Consider the following 25,260-nt stretch of genomic DNA (forward strand, 5'->3'; position numbering starts at 1 on the left):
GGTTTTGCCATTCAGTTTAAGTAAGTCTCTGCCTTGACATGGTGGTTAGTTGGTATGTACCTCATGTAGAGAATTGTTTTTGACTCTGGGGCTCAGGTGCAGGGGAAGGGAGGAGCATGGGGGTGGCCTTCATGGAAGAAAACAAGGCCTTGGGCACTGAGTAACAGCTGAGACTAGCAAGCTTCATTGTCTAGGAGTCCAAGTCGTCTAGCAACATGCTGGCCTCTGCTGCGGAGAGAGAACAGAGGATCCCTACAGAATGAATGGAATCCGATTTCAATTATGTTTAGTACAGTCACGCTCTTCAGGCAGATAGCTCAGAACACCTGGTGCGGCTTGAACCACTATGGTCACCCAGACAGCATATTACTGAGGCCCCGAGGACAAATGGGAATTCAGAATCTCTCCCTCAAGCAGATGCCTTATAACTGTAGAAGACAAAAAAAAAATGACAGGCAAGTTCTGATTGGCACAATTAAAAGAAATGGGAATAATTTTGTCTCGATGGACCTTCCCCATAGTGTCTATGCATATATGAATCTGTTTAGGCCCATAAGTCGTCACCTCACTGAGATTTTGGCCACAAAATCTCACAGGTCACAGAGTAGTGGCAACAGACTAAATCTCGTCGATTGTACACCAACCACTCTTTGTCCCTATACCTTTTGACTAAAATCCTCTAGATTCATGTTTGTATCATTCATTTTGGATTTGTTCCTTCTTTATCAATAGCTTTAGTATAGTATGACAAATAAGACATCTGGCCCAGAAATCAGTCAACATTCACAGTCCTACTCAACAGACTCTCTGAGATAATGGAAATGTCCTATATTTCTGCTTTTCTGTTATCAGTCACTGGCTACATGTGGTTTTAAACACTGGAAATAGGTCAAGTGATAATCATTGAATTTTTTATCTTATTTTCAAGAGTCATATGGAGATAGTGGCTATATAAAATACTGCAAGCCTAGGAAGGTGCTCAGAGAGGTACATACTGAAAGAGAGCAGGAGTAAATTAGTAAAAGAGAGCAATGAGTCATAAGGAATTTAAAATTACAAATAAGAGCCCTGGTTCTAATCCTAGCTCTGCCACTAGATTGTTTCACCCTCACGATATTCAACTTCTGCCTCTTTGACTTGAAAATTTGGACTAATACAAGAATTCTCAAAGTTATATCTAAGGTTTGCACTCAACTTAGAATATATGTGTTTCATGAGAGATTTAATGTCCTGCATGGTCTTCTAGAGTTGAGAAGACACTAAGACATTCCATTTCAGTTTGCCAGGAAGAATGCCTACCATTATTTTATACACATACCTACACACTGCAATTCCTGGGTAACTTTTGAATATATTTGAATCTGTGAACCTTGGACTCTTGTGACTCTAAGGACTTTTCCTTTTTGCCAAGCTGCGAATCTATATACCACTACCATACCCCAAATATGTTTCTGTTTAGGCAGGGAACTGAGTATTTTCACAGCCTCTTGATTCTCTATTTCCAGATGTGAAAGTCCATTGTCAGAAATAAAGATTATAGTCAAATGACTATACTTTAGGGATTCAGACTTGGTGGAAAAGCCACATGACAAAAAATAGAGAATGTGGATTTTCTAGCTAAAGGAGGTTCCGATTATTAGGGTTATTTTTCCTATGTTTAAGACTAGAAAATACCAGCAATAAGGATGAAGTCTGTCTGGAAACTGCACCAGAGTCATTCTGGAGGCATTATCACTTTGGATTCACAAAGTAGCAAAAGGTGAATGCCAGCCACTCACTTTGAAAGGAGATAGGCTGGGTTCATACCAAACCCCAAGCGTTATGCCTTTAATGGGAGGTGAAAGTTAGCAGTGGATGTACATATCTATTTATTACTAGCTGTGCCCAAATCCTATAGAAATGATGGTTGGAAAAGGTCATCTTGCAGTCAGGATTGGGTTCCAAGGCATCCTTATTATTTTCCCTCTTTTCTTCTCAATGCTTCTCTCTGTCCTAGGTATCAATACAATCATGTAATTTACTATTACGTTGATTTACTTAGTAAGAGTATGATAGAGTTTACAGTAAAGATCTTACTTTTCTAATTAAGGCTTAAAGTCTGTTCTGGATATGTCATTTTTCTATGGAGCCAGAAGCAGATATATAGTAGTTTTTTTTTTATAATAACATTTATATGCTTGCTTTCAGGGATCAGCTTCTCTTTATTTTATGTCTTTCTTTACATATTTAATTATTATTTTAAAAGATTAGAGAAAATACAGTTTATGGTCTACTCTCGGTGCATCAGCTTATGATAGATCTCAGAGTTATGACCTTTTCAATTATTTAAACTTATCAATATAAGTGCTTGGAAAAACAGAACAAAGTAACCATTGGAATGCCAGAGGACTTTTAAAGTGTGAGTGTGTGTGTGTGTGTGTGTGTGTGTGTGTGTGTGTGTGTCTGTGTTCTATGAGCATATTTGGAAGACAATTTTTTAAGTTTAATAATATTTTTTCTTTTATTGGATATTTTTACTTACTTTTCAAATGTTATCCCCTTTCCTGGTTTCCCCACCACCCTCTATTGCATCCCTTCTCCCCCTACTTCTATGAGGGTGCTCACCCAACCACCTACCCACCTCCCCATCCTGACATTCCCCTACACTGGGTCATTGAGGCATTGAGCCTTGACAGGACAAAGGGCATCTCCTCCCATTGATGCCCAACATGGCCATCACCTGCTACATATGCAGCTGGGGCCACAGGTCTATCCCTGTGTACTCTTAGGATGGTGGTTTAGTCCCTGGGAGCTCGGGGGGGGATGTCTGGTTGGTTGATATTGTTGTTCTTTTATGGGGTTATAAACCCCTTCAGCTTTCAGTCTTTTCTCTGACTCCTCCATTGGGGACCCTGTGTTCAGTCCAGTGAATGACTCTGAGCATCTGCCTCTATATTTGTCAGGCTCTGTTAGAGCCTTTCAGGAGCCAGCTTATATCAGGCTCCCGTGAGCATGCACTTCTTGGCACCCGAAATAGTGTCTGGGTTTGGTAGTTGTATGTATATGGGCTGGATCCCCAGGTGGGGCAGTCTCTGGATGGCCTTTCCTTCAGTCTCTGCTCCACACTTTGTCTCCATTTTCCCTCCTGTTAGTATTTTTGTTCCCCCTTCTAAGAAGGACTGGAGCATCCACACTTTGGTCTTCCAGCTTCTTGAGCTTCATGTGGTTTGTAAATTATATCTTGGGTATTCTAAGCTTTTGAGCTAATATCCACTATTCAGTGAGTGCTTATCCTGTATGTGTTTTGTGATTGGGTTACCTCACTCAGAATGATATTTTCCAGTTCCACCCATTTGCCTAAGAATTTCATGAAGTCATTGTTTTTAATAGCTGAATAGTACTCCATTTTGGAAATGAACCACATTTTCTGTATCCATTCCTCTGTTAAAGGACATCTGAGTTCTTTCCAGCTCCTGGCTATTATAAATAAGGCTGCTATGAACATAGTGAAGCATGTGTCCTTGTGATATGTTGGAGGATCTTTTGGGTACATTCCCAAGAGTGGTATAGCTGGGAGCTTAGTTAGTACTATACACAAATTTCTGAAGAACCACCAGACTTATTTCCACAGTGGTTATCCAGCTTGCAATCCCACCAACTAGGAGGGAATGTTAATGAATGAGTTTGGGGTACTGTTACTGTGATCATCAAAGAATATTATTGTATCTAGTATTCTAACGGCTGTCTTCTAAAATGATTTTCATTTTATGGACAGATGATAGAGTTAGGGATCTTTTTTTAAAATCCTATTACAGCTTCTAACCCTTTACCATACTTTTCCTCACTTCTCTAAAGAAAAAAATCAATATGTGCTATAGTACATGATTAACAATGAATATTATTCAGACAATATCTGAGGCACCTGATGATGTGTGGTAGGTAATAGAACACCAAAAATTTCCTGCTCACTATTCCCAAGGTGGGATGGCTTAGGAGTCTGAAAATATAAAAGATTTTCAGAAGGTTTTCTAAACTTCATTTTCATTTCATACTTAAATTCTTGACTGCTGTCAACCTAGTCTCTGAACCCATACAATGGCATGAGCACGTGGCAAATTTTCTATCCTCAGAGAATCTTAAATACTTTTGCGTGTGAGAGAGAGCTAAGCCTTTTAGCAAAGACCTGTATTTCCAGCTACAATGGGGAGCTGAGATGGAAGAATTATAAATCCAAGTCCTGTCCAGGTTACAGAGTGAGTTCAATGCAAAGCTGATTAATTTTGTTAAATTCTTGCCACAAAAGTAAAGTAAAAATGGGGACTTAAAATATTGGTTCAGTGATGAGTATTTACTAAGCTTGGATTATGTTCAATTCCCAGTGCTGAAAAAATATGTATATAGAGAAAAGGGACCTCATTTCCAAGCTGATGTACTTTTTGGTACCCCTTTAGCACCCATGTAATAAGTCCAGATCTTCAGTCAACAGGTCTTTTTAGTCACTTTTGTTAACACAGATGTATTTGCATGACACTCTTGTTTACAGCATTCAGTATTTGCCTATAACCTAGAAGTCAGGACATCATATATATAGACACAATTACATTGTTGTCTTGGTTACAATGTTCATTATTTGCTTATTGCCTGTAAGACAAAGCCTGAACTTCTTATTATAGTATACATTAAAAACCGGGCCACATTTTATAGCACTGTAGATAGCCATTCTTTCCATATATGCAATATAAACTATAGGCACACTGATTACTGGTTTTTCCCATTTCCTTATGTCCTTTCTACCCATTTCTACCTGGTGAGATTTCTTTCTCTCTCTCTCTCTCTCTCTCTCTCTCTCTCTCTCTCTCTCTCTCTCTCTCTCTCTCTCTCTTTTTAATTTTATTAACTTGAGTATTTCTTATATACATTTCGAGTGTTATTCCCTTTCCCGGATTCCAGGCAAACATCCCCCTAACCCCTCACCCTCCCCTTCTTTAAGGGTGTTCCCCTCCCCAGCCTCCCCCCATTGCCGCCCTCCCCCCAACAATCTAGTTCACTGGTGAAGTTTCTTATCAATGTTTAAGCTCTAGGTCAAATGCCATCTTTGAGGTGAAGTATTATCTAACTTCACCATATAAAAAGATGTCTCCCCTCTTCATGGTGCCTCTATTGTAGTCTCTACTGTTCTGACACTTTCCAGAATTATCAGTATTTACTTCTCTTCTAAAAAACTGGAGCATAACCTATGTTCTTTATGCTACCCAATAACAAATATTTGCCAATGGAAGTGTGGGTAATAGATGAATAAAGAAATCAGCCATGAATGTTTCTGTAAAGGAATCAATTGGAGGAATGTCCCAGATATCAATACTGAAGTGTGCATTCAGGCAGAGCTGATTCAAGGATATACTAGAGTGGTCTGGAACGAGGATCAAAGGGGAAAGCAACATATGAAAGTTTTGGGTTTAGCAGGAATGATAACTATCTCATTCAACCAATGTTAATAAACACTTGTCTTTAAGAAGCTGGTATTCTATGACCAGAAATAAAGAAGATATTATTATTAATAACATTACTATCATCATTATTTTAGCTCTCTTACTTTTCCTAACAGGGTAAGTATTATGTGTATTTTTGGCCACTGATAATAAATTCAAGTTTCTTTTACTTCTCAATAGCTCGTAAGCTGAAGAAACTTGGAAATCTCAAACTACAGGAAGAAGGAGAAAACTCCAGTGCTGGTAGCCCCACTGAGGACCCATCCCAGAAGATGACTGTATCACACATTGAAGGCTATGAATGTCAACCTATCTTTCTTAATGTCCTGGAAGCCATTGAGCCAGGAGTGGTGTGTGCCGGACATGACAACAACCAGCCTGATTCCTTTGCTGCCTTGTTATCTAGTCTCAACGAGCTTGGCGAGAGACAGCTTGTACATGTGGTCAAGTGGGCCAAGGCCTTGCCTGGTAAGGAAAAGGAGAATGATGATCTCGGATAAGGGACATGATAATTATTGAATGGTTCTTTGAGTCAGGTACTTGTTACCATATGCAGTCCTCAATGCCACACTGTGGAGAAGTGATTTTCATATAAAAATTTTTGACTGTCAACACTGAGGAAGTTGAGACTCTGAAAGCATGAGAAAAAAACAATATATTAGTACCCCACGTGACTATACAGCAACACAGTAATCATAATTTGTCATTTAAGCCCAAATCACATATCTTATAGTTACAGCTACATAAACCGCAAGATGTTCTTCTGTGTGTAAACATGGAAGTTTGCACCAGAGGTAGCATTAAGCCTGAGTTATCCCACAGGAATTTTTATGATATGGTAGAAAGAAAGTTGGAAGTTAGAATACTTAGTTTCTAATCTTAGCCCTGCTCAAAACCCATTTTTGATCCTTTACCATTCTGGAACTGTTTATTTCTATGTATCAAGAGTATTTTGAACTAACTTGATGATTTTTTTAAACTCTACATCAAGGAACACTTTAACATTCTTTATAGTACTTTAGAAATCACAGTGGGGCTGGGGATTTAGCTCAGTGGTAGAGCGCTTACCTAGGAAGCGCAAGGCCCTGGGTTCGGTCCCCAGCTCCGAAAAAAAGAACCAAAAAAAAAAAAAAAAAAAAAAGAAATCACAGTGGGAAGAAAGGTTATATCATAGTAAAAGTTACCAAGTGATTATCTTACTTCTCTTGGAATAGGAGCAAACTTCCTTGCTAGGCCATCCGAAATTTAAATAAGTCTTGTAATTTAACTATAATTGATTAGGAAAGCTTTAGATATCTTTTATCTATGAATTCATAAACGTTTTAGCAAACAAATTGTTTATCTCTTTTTTAAAAATGTATACAGATACAAGTGGCTCCATTGATTTAAAACTGGAATCTTTGCCTAATCTTCAATCCTTCGCCATCTCATCTCCCTCAGCACTACCCCCAATTAAGCCATAAGCTACTAGTCACTGTCATACAGTCTTGTGACTCTTGGGAACTCATTTTGAAAGGCAATGAAGCGTATGCTCTTTAAAGATTCTCCCAATCCTGAGATTATATGATTCAAAGATTCTTTTGAAATATCAACAACCAAGTCTCCTTCTGTCAAGTCAAAGATTAACCCACACTTTAATGAAAACTGCTATTCAGACGGGAATTTGTAGTGTGGGGAAAAAACAGTTTTCTGATTGGACTATCATAAGAATTCACTGTAAAGTAGGAGCCTTTTCTTCTATTTTACATAGAATTAAATTCTGACAAGAGGTTTAATGATCTTAAGTTAAGACAAAAATAAGCGCATTCATACAGACAGAACATAGACACATATGAAATAAAATAAACACAACTTGAGCCCAGGCCCTCCTAATTCCAAAGAACTCCCAACTTATGAACTCTAGCAATTATGTATAATGGCCCTCCATTTCTGTCATTCTTGGCTTTACACTGAGGGGCAAAACCTCCTAGAAGGCCACCTGAATTGTATAATGTCCATTCTACTTTTGAAAATATTGCATTTTGATTGTCAAGAACTCGTTTTTTATTTCTAACCCACAAGGCCCCAATCCCAGCTTCTAGAACTTTCCTACTACTTTCTCATGTTGGAAAACTGAGTTTACATAGCCAATAAGATTACTGGGCAGGAAGCCCAAGGACTGTGGCTGGATATATACTGTGCCAAATCTGAAAGTTCACACAGGGAGCAAGAATGCAAACAAGAAAAAAGGCATTATTGTCATTTATCCAGCTGGATGTCTTGATGCCATTTTTAATGGAGAGTCTCAATTTCCAAATATTTAATATGTCTCATTTTATAGGATTCACAAGCTCTCCATATATATGAGTCTCAAAAATGATCCTCATTTCTATTTCACACACCATAGCTCAAAGGAGTTAACTAACTTATTAGTTAGTTACTTAACAATGGAATAAGAGCTTATACTCTGATCATTTGATTTCTAATTAAGTGGTCTTAGAAATAACCTAGTACAGATAACCATGGCAGAATCTCTCTTACCTGGAAATACTGGCTGTCAGTGTCTGAACCCTCAGCATGGAAAACCTTTTCCTCACACTAACAAATCTGCAAGCCAAAATCAGTTTAGTGTCTGCATTTCCAGAATAAATGACCTCTGACACTGAATCATTTAGAAGAATAGCTCCTAAAGGAAGCTGATTACTGCATTCATAAGAATGGCTATTGAAATTGTCCATAATCACCTACTAGTTCAAGTAATTTGCACATTCAACGTTTGAGTTTCTGTTCTATACAAGAACCTAGTCAGATGAATTCTATTGTACATTTTCTGTGGTGGTGATAATATCTGGAAATTTCCTCATAAGGTTCCTGGTACATTAATAATTCTAATTAAAAATAGGAGACATTTGAATTTGATTGTAATATACACAATATATTTGTAAGCAGATGGATCTAGATTGGGATCTTACCTATGAATTGATATATAACCTTAAGTAAATCATACAACTTTATGCAGCGTTTTCCTCATCTCCTTTTAGAGATGGTAGACCACTTTGTGAACTGTCATCAGCACAGAGTTTATGTATAAAGAATAGCTAGCAAGGAGGTAAAACATAGTAACTGCTGTCTAGATGATAGCTTATAATTATGATGATTGGATGTTAAAGCTATAGCTTTCATTAAGCTCAATCTGAATTGCCAACAGCCTTCTGTAGACCTCATATATTGACCTTGGGTTTGAATTATCCTCTTTGAAAACATTGGCTTGTCATTACTCCGGAGCAACAGACATTTCCAGGCCTTGTTTTTCACACACTGTCCCAGACATGAAGCTATATACTTCTAGTGGTGTAGATGATTGGGTAATAATGCTGATTAGATTCTAATGAGAAAACAGAGAAGCATCATCTATTCCTTGTTGGTTGTGTCTCAAAACCTGAGCATAATCCTCAACAATAAAAGGACTTCAGGGGGAATCACTATCCCTGAACTCAAGCAGTATTACAGAGCAATAGTGATAAAAACTGCATGGTATTGGTACAGAGACAGACAGATAGACCAATGGAATAGAATTGAAGACCCAGAAATGAACCCACACACCTATGGTCACTTGATTTTTGACAAAGGAGCCAAAACCATGCAATGGAAAAAAGATAGCATTTTCAGCAAATGGTGCTGGTTCAACTGGAGGGCAACATGTAGAAGAATGCAGATCCATCCATCCTTATCACCCTGTACAAAGCTTAAGTCCAAGTGGATCAAGGACCTCCACATCAAACCAGACACACTCAAACTAATAGAAGAAAAACTAGGGAAGCATCTGGAACACATGGGCACTGGAAAAAATTTCCTGAACAAAACACCAATGGCTTATGCTGTAAGATCAAGAATCGACAAATGGGATCTCATAAAACTGCAAAGCTTCTGTAAGGCAAAGGACACTTTGGTTAGGACAAAACGGCAACCAACAGATTGGGAAAAGATCTTTACCAATCCTACAACAGATAGAGGCCTTATATCCAAAATATACAAAGAACTCAAGAAGTTAGACCGCAGGGAAACAAATAACCCTATTAAAAAATGGGGTTCAGAGCTAAACAAAGAATTCACAGCTGAGGAATGCCGAATGGCTGAGAAACACCTAAAGAAATGTTCAACATCTTTAGTCATAAGGGAAATGCAAATCAAAACAACCCTGAGATTTCACCTCACACCAGTGAGAATGGCTAAGATCAAAAACTCAGGTGACAGCAGATGCTGGCGAGGATGTGGAGAAAGAGGAACACTCCTCCATTGTTGGTGGGATTGCAGACTGGTAAAACCATTCTGGAAATCAGTCTGGAGGTTCCTCAGAAAATTGGACATTGAACTGCCTGAGGATCCAGCTATACCTCTCTTGGGCATATACCCAAAAGATGCCTCAACATATAAAAGAGACACGTGCTCCACTATGTTCATCGCAGCCTTATTTATAATAGCCAGAAAATGGAAAGAACCCAGATGCCCTTCAACAGAGGAATGGATACAGAAAATGTGGTACATCTACACAATGGAATATTACTCAGCTATCAAAAACAACGGCTTTGTGAAATTCGTAGGCAAATGGTTGGAACTGGAAAATATCATCCTGAGTGAGCTAACCCAATCACAGAAAGACATACATGGTATGCACTCGTTGATAAGTGGCTATTAGCACAAATGCTTGAATTACCCTAGATCCCTAGAACAAATGAAACTCAAGACGGATGATCAAAATGTGAATGCTTCACTCCTTTAAATGAGGAAAAAGAATACCCTTGGCAGGGAAGGGAGAGGCAAAGATTGAAACAGAGACTGAAGGAACACCCATTCAGAGCCTGCCCCACATGTGGCCCATACATATACAGCCACCCAATTAGACAAGATGGATGAAGCAAAGAAGTGCAGACTGACAGGAGCCGGATGTAGATCGCTCCTGAGAGACACAGCCAGAATACAGCAAATACAGAGGCGAATGCCAGCAGCAAACCACTGAACTGAGAATAGGCCCCCCGTTGAAGGAATCAGAGAAAGAACTGGAAGAGCTTGAAGGGGCTCGAGACCCCAAAAGTACAACAATGTCAAGCAACCAGAGCGTCCAGGGACTAAGCCACTACCTAAAGACTATACATTGACTGACCCTGGACTCTGACCTCATAGGTAGCAATGAATATCCTAGTAAGAGCACCAGTGGAAGGGGAAGCCCTGGGTCCTGCTAAGACTGAACCCCCAGTGAACTAGACTATGGGGGGAGGGCGGCAATGGGGGGAGGGTTGGGAGGGGAACACCCATAAGGAAGGGGAGGGGGGAGGGGGATGTTTGCCCGGAAACCGGGAAAGGGAATAACACTTGAAATATATATAAGAAATACTCAAGTTAATTAAAAAAAAAAACAAACCTGAGCATAATTCCTCTGTATTTTGCCAGAACAGTATAACATTGTCTGACACTAGAGTTCCCCCCTGTCTTCCTTTATTAGCCATGCAATCTGAGGGGGCTAGTTCAAAGGCTATACATTTAAAGAACTGTCAGGTATTACAAACAGAATGCACCTATATCAGAAAACAAGTGTTTTACATTATTGGTATGTGCACAAGTATTGTGTCTGAGTTCTAAGCAGCTCTGAGTACTGTTAATTAATATTGCAGACTAACTGAAATGTTCCCCTTTAACATTTTTTGTTAGTTATCTGTTGTTAGAGAGTAGGGGAAACATATGTAGAGATAATTTCTTTGATACCTGCACAGTTTAATTCTTTCCCCTCCATGTACCTTCAGATTCACACGTTTCACCAGAAGAACAAAGTTTATCAACCAATTTTTTTCCTGTCTACTACATCACAGCACAGATGTTCATGGTTCCTATTTCCAGGACTCTTTTACCATGTTAACCTTAAATATTCCCTTGTTAAACCTGGCCTCTTGTCTTCTATAAGGAGTTTAATCAAGGGATTCTATACCATAGAAGGTTTCCAGGAGAGAAATGCTTTCAAGTTTGAGGCTCCAGCCAGTTTGTTCATTTGTCAATACAATTAAGAGAGAAACACAGGTTTGGGAACTAGGATAATGACCAAGAGCTTATGCCTGGGAGATGTGAAATCTAAAACAAAATGAAAACCGAAGGGAGTGAGTGTGTAGGTGAGTGGGCAGAGAGCATTCTGATAGTGAAGATCTCACACTTGAGCTCATAGATAAGAAATAGCAGATGACCCACATAATCTCTGAGCTGTGACCATTAGGAGATGATTAAGGAATAGAGGTGAAAACTAAAACACATGGATTCCAGTTCCAGTTCAGCCCTGACTGCATGACCTTGGGCAAGTCACATAACTGTTCCAATCTTCAGGTTCCATGTTGATAAAATAAATAGTATATTGCCTGTCACCTAGAGTCATGAGTATCAAATGAAGTAAATTTACACAATGCTTGCCCTAATATTCTTAATGATAATTCTGAATTTGTATGAGGAAAATAAAGGAAGTACAAGTAGAGGTGCGCTGCAGGGCAGTGCTTTAAAAGTTTTAACTATTCTAAGAATTGGAAAGTTCCGGTAAAACTTGGTTATATATATTTTACCTATGTGTTATTACAGATGCAACTTTTGGAGGTTTCTTCCTGAACTTAAGGGAAGCCATTTGGAAGGAATCAAAGTCCCATTCTATAAAAATTGAATAAATAACTACTTAGGCCCCATATTATGTATCTCATATCTTTCAAGAGCCCAGTCAAATACCCGGGCTATGATTTGTATTAGGGGGCAAAGATTAATAGGAAGCTAAGCTTGAAGTCTTGTAGAAAAGAAAGATGTGTCCATTTATAAATCAGAATGTTTTAAACAGAGTTCTTTAGTCTGCTAAAGCTACTCCAGGTTCCTTGAAAAGGCAAAGAATCCTGATGGGTCCATGGTCGTGAATAATATAGAAAATACTTTACAGAGGAAGTAGTTTTGGAAAACTAGGTGAAACGTAAGTGAATGTTAAATCAAAAGTAAAGGCATCTGCCTGAGTGGAGGCATGGAAACACTTGAGGCATTCGACTAATTGTAAGGTTTTAAGGAGGGCTGGGACCTAAATTATCAGAAGGCAAGTGACAAGAAATTAACCTAATCAGGCAGGTCATACAGAGTTTTTCCTATATAAAAATAGCAACTTATCGGTAGCAGATGGATATAAAATTAGGAGGGGCAGAGTTAAATAGGAAATAGAAATTCAAGAAAGCATGGGGTACAAGAATTATGGAGGAAAAAAGCCTAAAGGGGGATATAGAGAAAGCAATATGTATTAACCACCTCCCATAATTTGCAGATATGTAAGATTATCCCTCTCCTATGGTTGTGGCATGGCTGACATCAGATTACAACTAGAAGACAGCTTTGTAAAATGAGAAGAGCTGTCCACGTAGGAGAACTGGCAATTAAAGTGAATCGTGCCAAAGGCGTAATCATCAAGAATGTGGGCTTGAGAAATCAGCCTGCTAGACACAGTCATATGACCTTGAACATATTCCTGGGCTTCTCTGTAACTCATGTTCACTGATGCACAGAATGGGGATAATAAATGCACCTATTTTATTCCTTGTGAAGATGAAATTAGTAACAGAAGTAAGGGGCTCAGGAAAGAGTCAACTTGCTATAAGTAGTATTAGATTCTGACTCTCTTCCAAACATCATCACCCTTTCTGAAGCCATCATGATCTCATTAAAGAGCTCAGTGAAAGAAAATGAATAGGGCCCTACCATACAGACTTTCTTCTTCACTACCATTCCCTAAATAGCTATCAGTGATGTTCATTAAGGCTCCTGGCTGGCTGTGTGAGGGCCAAATTTTCAGCAAAACAGAGGCTCAGACATAATCCACCCCACCAATGGCAATCTGACTTTGCTTTTGCTCTTTCTGCTCCAGGCTTCCGCAACTTGCATGTGGATGACCAGATGGCAGTCATTCAGTATTCCTGGATGGGACTGATGGTATTTGCCATGGGTTGGCGGTCCTTCACTAATGTCAACTCTAGGATGCTCTACTTTGCACCTGACCTGGTTTTCAATGAGTAAGTACTCTTGTGATCAGCCTTTGGTCCCTTTGCTATCACTGATGACTTCTCTCAGTCACCATTTGTTGAGCAATTACTTTTGTGCCAGACTATGTTCCATACTTCTAAAACCTGTCTCACTGAGTTCTTATGATAATCTGATCTGTTTTCATAGTCATGTCTTTTAGGATGTGGGAGTTTATATGTATCAAAATTAAATTGACATTGGCCCTAGAATTTCCTTTTTCTTAAGAGATTTAATTCAAATCTGTCTTCCTACTTGCTATGTTTATTTTTCATGAATTTGGTCAAGGGCTCAGATTTTAGAAACATATTCTCTCCTAATGTCTTCGTTCAGCTATTATCCACATCTTGATCTTTGAACAAGACCCCTTCATGTCTCTGACTTTCAGGTTCCTGAAATTTTCAGCTTTCTCATAGAGCAACAAACATTTTAAGAGGGAATTGATAGGTGTGGTCTTCCTGGCCTATGTTAAAGAAAATACTTTTTAAAATGAAGACTTAAACGAATCATTTTGCCCAAGAATGGTGACTTGAAGTATCCCAGCATTCAAGCAATGGAGGCAGGAGAATCAGGAGTTCAATGTTAAACTTACTTTTATAGGACATTCAAAGCCAGCCACCAGCCTAGGCTGCAGAGTAACATCTTTCACTGGATGAGAAAGAAAAAGGAAAAATGAAAGGATAGGGTGGGAGAAGGAAGGGAGAGGACATAAAGGCAAGGTAAAGGGTCAGGCCAGGGACCCCATTCTCTTTCCCTTTCCCCTTTTCCTGTTAGTATTAGTGTTCTCAGACTTCCAGTGGCCCTGAAGACACAGAACTGACCAGAATAACTGGCCCAAGAACCTTGAGCTTGATTCATTACAGTGAATCCTTTCAGTGAGAACAGGCACCATGCTTCCTCCCCCTCTGGGCCTTTCAATAATCCTCAAAAAGAAATACTCAAGTTAATAAAAAAAAAAAGAATAGCAGTGCCATGAAAGGCAGAGTAAGTGTCCCCAACTGCTCTCTTTCAACCTAGCCAGCCCTGGTAGTCAGAAGCTAAGAATAGCCACTAGGATTTTGCTTTCTAGACCTTCTAAGAGTTACCAATGATGCCATCTTCTGGGGCAGACTTTGTAACACCCCATAGCTGTTCATTGCCTCCTCCTGAGATCCTGCTACTCTACATTGAATCAACTCCTCAAGCACTACTTCCATCTTCTGTAGAACCCTGAAACCTTTGGAGTTTTTCACCATGATCAATTTCTGAATATCTATTTCCCTCTCCCTCCACATAGGCCTGTGGCACCCTGCCTCAGCTTTGTAATTAGGTCTTATTCATCTCATGAGAAGATACCATAGGGCTTCTGATAGCACCAGACTTGGGTCTATCAAGCCACAAGGTTCCTGAAATAAGGCTCCCTTCCATTTGTAGGAAACCATTGCCTTGCAGCCATTAGAGTCCCTACAAATATCTAGGTCTGTGTTTCTCAACCTACATACATACTGTTGATATTTTGGAATGGTGTTTTCATTGCGCAACAGGTTATGCCATTTCACACCTAGTATCCCTCACACTTGCTTGATAAATAAGGTTTCAGTTGCTTTGACAGAAAAATGACCCACTACATTTCTACTGCCCACTGGAAATGCTATACTCTCCAGTTGAAAATAATTAATTGCTGTCAAGTGAGGCCCAGAGAGACAGAAATTGGGACTTAAAACTTGGAAATCCCATGTACTACGGAATATCAAAGCCCTATTCTCAGTAAAGTTATCTTCATTCTTTCCCTCTCTGTGGAAATCCTGTGTTGTAAGGATAATGGGCTTAAATTCTAGCTCTATAAACATGGGGAAATTGCAGTTTGCTGAGTCATATAGCTCTCAGCACAGAATGCTGTAACAATGAATATGACATAGCAGCACCTTCCTTACACATCATTGACTAAGATGTGACCGGCTCTATGTTCAGTGTTTGCCAAGCTTCGTTTTTCTTTTCATCTACTCTTCTATTAATACCTCCTTCTGCTCTCTGGGTGAATCCCAGTCCTACTCATTATTTTTACCCTACTGTTCATCCCCTTTCCTTCCTTTAATTCTCTCCCAATTTTCTCCCCCTGCTTCCTGTTTATTTCCTCCTTGAATTCCTCTCATTGCTTATTCCTCTTCTCTCCCATACATTCCCTATCTTTTCTGTCTCAGGGGCCTGAAGCAATATTCTAGGAATCCTTTATGCCAGGACCATGATTTCAAACACTGCAGTGTTGACATCAACAGAGGCATGCAAATACAATGGAGACAGAAGCAGAGACAGGCTCCAGGGGCAGCAGAACTTACTCAAATGTCCTCTAGGGTAAAAGAGCTTAGAGCAGCATTGTTCTGCTCAATTGACTTGTGATACCATCTAAACACTTCCCTTGTCCAGTTGGATTTCAGCCTGGATTGAATAATTCACCACCTGCTACCTTCTCTCCCTCTCCAGGGCAGCCAAGGTCTCTATGAGATAGGTTGCAGAGCTTCTGCCCAGGCAATGACAATCCTGCTCAGCCTGTGCCCGAGCTTTGGGAACTAGAATATCAAAACATGGCCTTTATAGTCCATCTGGGAGGTCTTTGTCCTCATCACTTAGGCACTTAAGCTGGTGTCAAATTCCTCTTCCTTTCTTCACATGCTACAAATAAATTCTCCTCTCTCTCTCTCTCTCTCTCTCTCTCTCTCTCTCTCTCTTTCTCTCTCCCTCCCCCGTCTCTGTCTCTGTTTCTGCCCCCCCCTCTCTCTCTCTCTCTCACACACACACACACACACACACACACACACACATACACACACACACTTCTGAACCTAAAGGCCTATTAGTTGTCATTTTTAGAGACTTGCCATAGCCAGACATGGAACAGAGAGGTTGCCTCCACCCTGAAGCTGTCTGAGCCTTGGCCACTTCCCCATATAATTTATAGGTGATAATGTGATAATCTGTTCACAACTCACTATAAGAAAGCAGCTCACAGATGTTAACAACTCCCAAACTGTGGTAAGGAACAGCCAGTCTATGAGGGAGTGGGCTCCCCTCTGCAGAGGACATTGAGAATAGACATTGCAAAACACCCCTAGCACATTTAGAAGCACTAGAAATCATTGTGAAAGGGCAATGTGCGGTTTATATCTATTGCTAGGTGTTTTTAAAGAAATGATTAAATTTCTGTTACAGGAAATGGCAGGCAGGAGGGTTGACAAGATAAACACCTGTGGCTACTTGCAAATCCTGGTATTCTTACAGGAAAGAGCAGCTTGCCCGAGTAGTCTCTTTGAGAAATCCTGAAATGGGCTGCCTAGGTGGCTGCTTCTGGCTCTGGCCTTAGCTGTGATATTAGCACCGTAGTCAGGGAGACCATGTGCCTGCCCCATTGTGTTCATTTGCTTATGCTTTCCTGTCCCTGACTCAGGAAACAGAACGGAAATACAGACCTGGAAATTCCATGTGCTAAACCATATCCTGACTAGGGAAGATGAGTCTGTATCAGGCTATGAGATGTTTTGGGCACAGGGTGAACAGCATAGTTCCTTGTCACTACAGTTGTACTGGGACTATCGTAGCCAGACTTTTTTTTTTCTTGGAAAATCCAGGGTGGGAGAGACAACAAGAAACATTTCATGTGGACTCTTGGGAAGCCTCCCCCTCATTTTTCCTTTTCATCTGTGTGTCTCTTGCCTAGGTATCGCATGCACAAGTCTCGAATGTACAGCCAGTGCGTGAGGATGAGGCACCTTTCTCAAGAGTTTGGATGGCTCCAGATAACCCCCCAGGAATTCCTGTGCATGAAAGCACTGCTACTCTTCAGCATTAGTAAGTGCCCGGGACAGCAGAGGATGCTACTGGGAACACAGACGCTCGGGGAGGGGGGAGCTCCATTTTCCACTAAACTGTCTAGGAGAACATAGCTCCTAGACATTCGCCTTCTCTCTCCCCATCCCACCTTCCATGTTCCCTCAGCATCCTTTCTCCTTACAGAGACTAATTTCATGTGTAGAGATCAGTTTCATTGGTCAAATTCAGCCTCTACCAATTTCTCCACTTTCATTCCTTCAGTGAGATGAGGCCTTCTAAGGAGGTTAGCGTAGAGCTCTAAAACTTCCTTGGCCTTTACTGTAGAAATAGGCAAGAGCCACCTTGCATTCTTTGCAAAGGAGTAGAGTAGAAGGGATCATTTCCCAGAATGCGTTTCCTCTTCTATCAACCAAAGGAGGTTGATGGAAGAAACTCAGACAGGGATTGCTTGGCAGCCAAGGGAGATTTCTTTACTATTTCCTCTAAGCAGAGTGAAATAGGGAGAATGAAGGCATTTGGTATTTGATAAACCAGATTTTTCGAGTGTCTAAGTCACAGTTGGATGGAATAAAAAAAAGTTGTTTGGGACCTGAGAAATGGGTACATGGAAAAACTAGTAAAAAAAAAAAGTTTAGTCTAGTTTCCCTAACTCCCTCCATGTTAGGGATAGAAAATCCTTTACTCTGAAGGCCCCAGATACACCGACTTTATCTGAGAGAAAGCCCAATAAATGATTCCTTCTGTGTGGGGGTGGGGGATCAAGTTTGTGGTCAGAAAACATGGTGCTTTGTCTAATGTTCCTTTGTGGGCATGCTGCCCCTCCCCATTTTGTCTTCATCCCACATCAGTTCCAGTGGATGGGCTGAAAAATCAAAAATTCTTTGATGAACTTCGAATGAACTACATCAAGGAACTTGATCGCATCATTGCATGCAAAAGAAAAAATCCCACATCCTGCTCAAGGCGCTTCTACCAGCTCACCAAGCTCCTGGATTCTGTGCAGCCTGTAAGCAAACTACAGAGGGTGTTTTCTCAGGGACAGCAGCTTGATAGAGCCCAGTGATAATACGCTCCTCTAGGGTCTGGCACCACCTGTTGGGAGGCGCTTCCATTTGCCTCTGGCTTTGAGTATGGTCCAAGAAGAAAGTGCAATGGAGAAGAAAGGAACACAGGTCACAGTGTCCCAGCTGGATGTTGTGAAAGGGGTGGAGGAGTTGAGTACAGAGAAGCTGGGTGGCAGGGAAGAAGCTTAAGGCAGATGAGTTCCCCACACAGACAAAACAGACCTAGATATTTTTCCTTCCTCTTTCTTGAGTCATATGCATATGAGAGAGAGAGAGAGAGAGAGAGAGAGAGAGAGAGAGAGAGGAAGAAGAATGGAAAAAGGGAGAATGAGAATGAGGTGGTAGAAAGACAGTGTGTGTGTGTGTGTGTGTATGTATACACACACACACACACACATATATATATGTATATATACACACACACATATATTATATATGAAGAAAAGAGCAACTCTCAGTCTATGAGTCCACAGTGCCTCCATGAGGATCATTTTTCAAACACACAAATGAGTAGATACACACACACACACACACACACACACACACACACACAGGGCAGGATCACGGGTAAGTACTAGAATTCTGAGGTGGGAGAAAGCTGGGCAGGAGCCTTCTTTTTATTAAGCCAAGTTTACGCTGTCTTTTACTCTCTATACAGATTGCAAGAGAGCTGCATCAATTCACTTTTGACCTGCTAATCAAGTCCCATATGGTGAGCGTGGACTTTCCTGAAATGATGGCAGAGATCATCTCTGTGCAAGTGCCCAAGATCCTTTCTGGGAAAGTCAAGCCCATCTATTTCCACACACAGTGAAGATTTGGAAACCCTAATACCCAAACCCACCTTGTTCCCTTTTCAGATGTCTTCTGCCTGTTATATAACTCTGCACTACTTCTCTGCAGTGCCTTGGGGGAAATTCCTCTACTGATGTACAGTCTGTCATGAACATGTTCCCCAGTTCTATTTCCTGGGCTTTTCCTTCTTTCTTTTTCTTCTTCTCTGCCTCTTTTACCCTCCCATGGCACATTTTGAATCCGCTGCGTGTTGTGGCTCCTGCCTGTGTTTTGAGTTTTGTTGTATTTCTTCAAGTCTGTGATGATCTTCTTGTGGCCCAGTGTCAACTGTGCTTGTTTATAGCACTGTGCTGTGTGCCAACCAAGCAAATGTTTACTCACCTTATGCCATGGCAAGTTTAGAGAGCTATAAGTATCTTGGGAAGAAACAAACAGAGAGAGTAAAAAAACCAAAAAACAAAACAAAAAAACCAAAAAGCAAAAAAAAAACCAACAAACAAAACATGCTAGGTTTGTTTCTTCATAGTGTACAAACACATAGGATTCCCAAAGAAGCCAACAGTGACTAGAAGAAAGTAAAATATTACAAATCCATGAAGAGTCACTGCTTTTGTTCATCCTGTCTCTCTGTAGGAAACTTTAGTTGTTGCTAATGGCTGTTGCCATTAAAGAGCAGGATGACCCCAAAGCTTACTGATAGGGTAGAGAGAAAAGAGGACACGGAGGGCAGATGGATAACCATTACCTCCCCACAGCCTTTGTCCCTGAGTCCTAGAGTGCTCAGTTGCAGTGCAATTCATTGTACTGAAATGTGCTTCTTGTTTGAAAATTTGTCTGCATGTGAATGCCTCCTCCTTCCAATCCTTTTCTCTCTTAACCTCTGCTTCCACCCTCAACTGACTTTCAATAGCTTTCCTCAGAGCTTTGTACTAAATGTTCTCTTTAGCCAAAACTTGGCCACTTCCACTGAAGTTATGTCAGTGAGAAGAAAGCAGAAAGATCTGACTCTTTGGAAGGCTCCATTCAAATTTATGTTCATATTTCCATGTGTGAGCCATAGAGGAGCTTTGTGTGGCTGGAGTCAGAGGAAAAGGAAGGGGTGGCTTAGCCATTCTCCCTTTAGAAACAGTGAATAGTTGATCCCATCATGCAATCATCTTTTCCTGTACAGGAATAGGACCTACAGACTCCATGCAGCCACATTCTCCCTGCACAATTCTTCAGTGTTTGGTGGCCCTGAACTTCATAATGCATTTAAGCCAAGGTGGTAAAGCTTATACACTTCTTTGGACATGTTTGTAGACACTGCTAAGATCTCCCTCCCACCACTACCACGAAGGCTTGCAGACCAGCAGCCACAGCATCTATGTTTAGATGTCAATAGTGTAAAAGACATCTCATTCAATGTCTTTCATCAACAGTCAATTTCTGGAGCCCTTAGACAAATTGGAAAGAAAGCATCAAAGGGACCAGACAAAGTGGGCATCTTGCCCTTGTCCTCCAGAGACAATATATTCCTATCAAGTGGAGAAATGTCAATTTCCTCCTCAGAGCAACTAAAGGGGCTACCCAGACCATGGTGGAGAAGAAAACTAAGTAACCTAGCTGGGAAAAATGAAGACACTAGAACCAGAGAGCATAGAATTTTTTTCCTTTCCATCCAGCATACCCATTGGCAGAAATGATGGAAAGAAGAGAGAAGGCCAGAAGAAAACACAGACTGCTGAAGTCTTCAGAGGCAAAGTCCAAAGCCAGATGAACATCATCTGGCTAAATGGGCACTAATTTGCTCATCTTCCTCTATTGTAATTGTTGGGCTGACTTTGGCCAATGTTACTCAGAATCTCCACCATCGTTGTCACCTCTTGGTCAGAGGGTGCAGGACCACTGAGACATTCTATAGAACTGTGACTCCCATTGGACAAATCTGGCTAGCCGGTGTGGCTACAAATAGACTGCACCCATAAACTCAGGGCATGCCCTGGGTCACTGGTTTCATGGCAGCCTTCTTTACTGTGGACTCTGTTCCTCAACCATGAGTGCAGGAGGAATGCCCACCTACTCTTGTATTTGTATCATTCCTCCTCACTCAGCTCTTCACTTCCCTGCAGAGCTTAAGAAATCAGGGGTCAGCCGCTGAGCTGACCATTTTTATTGGTATGCTATGTTAATTGAAAAGGTGGTTTCTGAGTGACAGGTTTTCTTCCCTGATTTCTTTGTTGATATTAATAGCAAAAGCAAACTTGCAAAACAACTTCTTTAACAAGGGAGGGAGAATATAAGATGGGTGATATGCTAATCCAATCCTGCTGGACAAAAACTGAAGCTGACAGGTTACATTTTTTAAATAGTACAGACAGTTTCTGATTTGCTTTGTGATGACACCATCTGGCTTATGTACAGGATCTCTCTTAGCTGTACCATAAGCAGAAAAAAATATCACTACTCGTTTTAGTTAAACTAGGTTACATTTTAATAGTTCCTTTACATCTATTCTGAATCGATTTTTGTCTTCTGTGGTACATGGGTTTTATTATAACATTCTAATATTTGTCTTTGTAAATACGAGAGACTCTTCGTTCCACTTCTCTAGGAAGTTTTGCATCTTATGGAGTTCTGAATCATGACTTTTGTCTTTATGAATGTATATGTTTTTTACTTGCAAAAGCCAAAAATCAGTGAAACAGAGTGCAACTAAAGCAACACAAACTAAACTCCAAGTTTTCAAGTGATGATACTAGACAAAAACAGTGTACACATGACTTTATGTCTACTGCTTCTGCAGTGGGTTTGAGTGAGCAATGGAAGCCGTAGATTGGCTGTGTTCTCCCACACAAGCAAACAAGAGCTTGGTTTTTGCTTTTTGCCTTTTGGAGTTTGTTCTTTTTTGTTTTGTGTTGTTTTGCTTTCCTTGGCCATCAATGTTCCAGCTCATATGATTGGCAGAGCAAAGCACTCTGCTCAACAGAGTGAATGTTGCTGGTACACTATGCTCACCTGTGAACGACTGGCCATTTTTCCATTCATTTGGTAAGACAGAAGATGAGGATCATTTCCTGGACAAGTCAAGGTGATCATCTCCAAAGAGGTTTACAGTACTTGATGGGAATGGAATATGAGGATGAGAAAAAGAGGAGTATCATGGAGAAGGCCCAACTGGGATGGACAGCAGACAGCTGCCAAAGTCACGAACTCTGAGATTAAAGAAGAGTCGTGTAGTGCTTTCAACTCTCATTTGCAGGGCAGCTCACTGTGTGTGGACTCTGAGCTGACATGGGAGTTAGCTTCTTTGTTCCATAGATTTTCTATGCCATAGGCAATATTATTGTTCTTGGAAAGTTCATTATTTTTTTAAATTACCTTACTCTGAGAAAGGGATTTTTTGAAGGATTCTGTCATATATCTTTCGAAAACAGAAAATCAGTAATATGTATATTTTTATGTATGTTCACTGGCACTTAAAAAAGAAAAAAAAAAGAGAAAAAAAAGCTTCACTCTGTCCTTTGGGTAGTTGCTGAGGTTAATTGTCCAGGTTGAGAAATGTTGCTTATGCTAACATCCTTCTCTGTCCACACTCTATTTCTAAATACATATAGATATGTATATAACAAAATATAGTCAACACACTTTAAGATAAAAATATGTCCACCATCCACATGATAAACTGATACTCCACAAATTACCTGACTTTAAGCTTCAAGTGACTTCCAACTGTTTTATTCAGTACAGATATGGCCTTGTCCCCTTCTTTTCCCTAAAATGCAGCACGGCACAATGGCCCTAGCCACTCTTATACCTCCCCAAGATTTATGCCAGCATCATACTTCAGAAGGTTTTCTGAAGACAACCTACTTGCTATTCCTGCATGACCCTAGCATGGTCCTGCAAAAACAAGAGACTAACTATAATTCCCCTCCAATACTTGCCTGGGTAAGAGGTCATTGGGCCAAGGGCATGGTTCTTATGCTTATGAACCATGAATGCTTACCTACTAGATTAAATCCCAAACCAAAAGTCAAAAGAAGCCATTTAGCATGTGAAACTTCTTGAACTAAGAAGTCTCTTTCCTGGCCACTGTTGCAAACAGGTTTGTTCCCATTGCTTCTCTCTTTGAAAATCTTTGAAGGCATTTTTAAGTAAAAAAAGGAGATGGAAGCATTATATTACGTAACCAAAGATTATATTGTATCTGCTAAGATACCAAAATTTATAAGGGCAGGGAAGGAGCAAGCATGAGTGCCTCTTTGGTAAACTATCCAAAGACAGACCGAAGGACTTTTCTGATGACTGACTTAGAAGACTTTGTGGGGAGGGGTTGTCTCACAATATACATATTTAGAAGTGTTGAGAATAATTTTGGGGTGAAATGGGATTATAGTGTCCTTCACTAACTGATTTTATAAGCAGAACTAGCTTTCCTTTTTTAAGTAGTTACAGAGCAAATTCTTGAAGCTCCATCTTTGCATGGTTGGAAATGGAGCTGGTCTTGGCCACTGTGTTTACTAGTGCCCATGTTAGCTTATTTGAAGATGTGAAGCCCTTGATGAGAAGGGGTACATTTAAAGGATTAGATTTTTGCACTAGAAGGAGGGCAGGCAGAAACCCTCATTTCTGCCCAGTTTGGACAGCACAAAAAGTTCTCTGCAGCTTAAGGCAGAAAGTTGAAATATATTGTAAATGAGTATTTGTATCCATGTTTCAAAACTGAATTATATATATAGATGTAACGTGTTCTGATAGCTTTACCTTTCTCTGCACCTTTATATTTGGTTCCAGGTCATATCTGATGCCATGTACTTGTAAGAGAGGTTGCAGTTACATTTTGGATGCTCTCTCAGAATGGATAAGACACCTGGATTGATCAGATAACTGAGATCCTTTCCCTTCTTGGGCCTGCTGTTGAGGCCTTGCTAAGGGTGGAAGAGGAAAGGGTAGGGTACATGATGTATTGCACTTTACTAGCTTAAGACAGATGAATGTGGAAAGGGTGGTGAAATTTCAATGAAATTGCCTGGGAATTGCAATAGGGAAAAATCCAGATGTGGGGCCAGGTACCCACCCAAAGGACTGGCCAGCAGCCTCTTCATGGGATCTGAGGCATTGGGAAAAGAAGGTTATTTCCTTGGTTTTCACCATTCTTGTTAGAGAAGGGCAGTTGCCTGATCTTGGGAACCTGGAGCAAATGCTCCTTCTGTCACATCAATTCTTTACCCTGCGATTGAGGTGCTCTTGCTACTGGGTGTCCGTGTGCTCTAATTCTGGTTTTGGATATGTTCTGTAAAGATTTTGATAATTGATAATGTATTTTTCTCTGTTAAAATTTGTTAGTGTGTTAGAAGTCATATCTCTGTAGGTACAGGTCCTTTGCTACTCATGAGTAGAGGGATTTTTTTCTTCAATTAAGAGTTTGACACTGGGGTCTGTTGCCCGGAGCCCATCCAGAAAAATCCACATTCGTCACTATTTTTCTGAAATTTCAGTCAAGGTAACAAATCACTGGGAGTTCTTCTCTTACCCCTCAAAAAAGTAGATAATTGAATTTAGTAGGTGGTGTTTTAGAGCAAACAAAACAAAACAAAAACAAAAAACAGCCTTTGACCCAGCTTTAATATGACCCAGTTTAATCTGGCCAGGAAGCAGGTAATCTGTATTAATTGGTTTCCAATCCTGGTTGAGTGTGGCAAGGTTCTATTTTGTTTCCTAGTTCCTTTTGTCACTTGGCCTTTCACGGAATGACAGGAGAAGCTGTGAAATGGGCAGCACTGGTAGCCTGGAACAGTTTCCATGTGAGCTACTCAGTAAGACCGGCATTCAGATACTATTGGCCAAAAACAACTGGAGCACACACATATACATAACCTAAAGGAAAAACAAGCCTGAAATGCAGCTGTTTGTCTGCAGACACTCTATGGATCTGCTGCCTCACAGTTTGAGTCATTGTATTCTACATAACAGACTGACCAGGTTAGCATTATCTTACGGCATTAGCACCTGGTACTAACTGTCCTGCAAAGAATTGCCTATGGGGTTGTCCTATAAGCCACTTCTGTCACTGAAAGCAGCCACTAACAGAATCT

The 25,260-nt window shown here is 40.4% G+C and overlaps 1 protein-coding gene across 2 annotated transcripts in view; it reads left to right on the top strand.

Annotated features, from left to right (window-relative positions):
• Ar (androgen receptor) overlaps window positions 1-24,998 on the top strand; it is a 174,522-nt gene extending 149,524 nt beyond the window's left edge. The window contains exons 4-9 of one of the 2 annotated variants that reach the window (XR_015646155.1): window positions 5,649-5,936; window positions 13,369-13,513; window positions 17,212-17,342; window positions 18,173-18,330; window positions 19,047-21,222; window positions 21,277-24,998. Coding sequence is in view for 1 of the 2 variants with exons in the window: in NM_012502.2 (NP_036634.2) it covers window positions 5,649-5,936; window positions 13,369-13,513; window positions 17,212-17,342; window positions 18,173-18,330; window positions 19,047-19,202 (878 nt within the window). In the remaining variant the exon portion in view is untranslated. 2 annotated transcript variants of the gene reach the window in all.
• Window positions 24,999-25,260: the final 262 nt, after the last annotated feature.

The sequence above is a fragment of the Rattus norvegicus genome, chromosome X (assembly GCF_021556685.1).
Source record: "Rattus norvegicus strain SHRSP/BbbUtx chromosome X, alternate assembly SHRSP_T2T, whole genome shotgun sequence".
Taxonomy (NCBI): domain Eukaryota; kingdom Metazoa; phylum Chordata; class Mammalia; order Rodentia; family Muridae; genus Rattus; species Rattus norvegicus.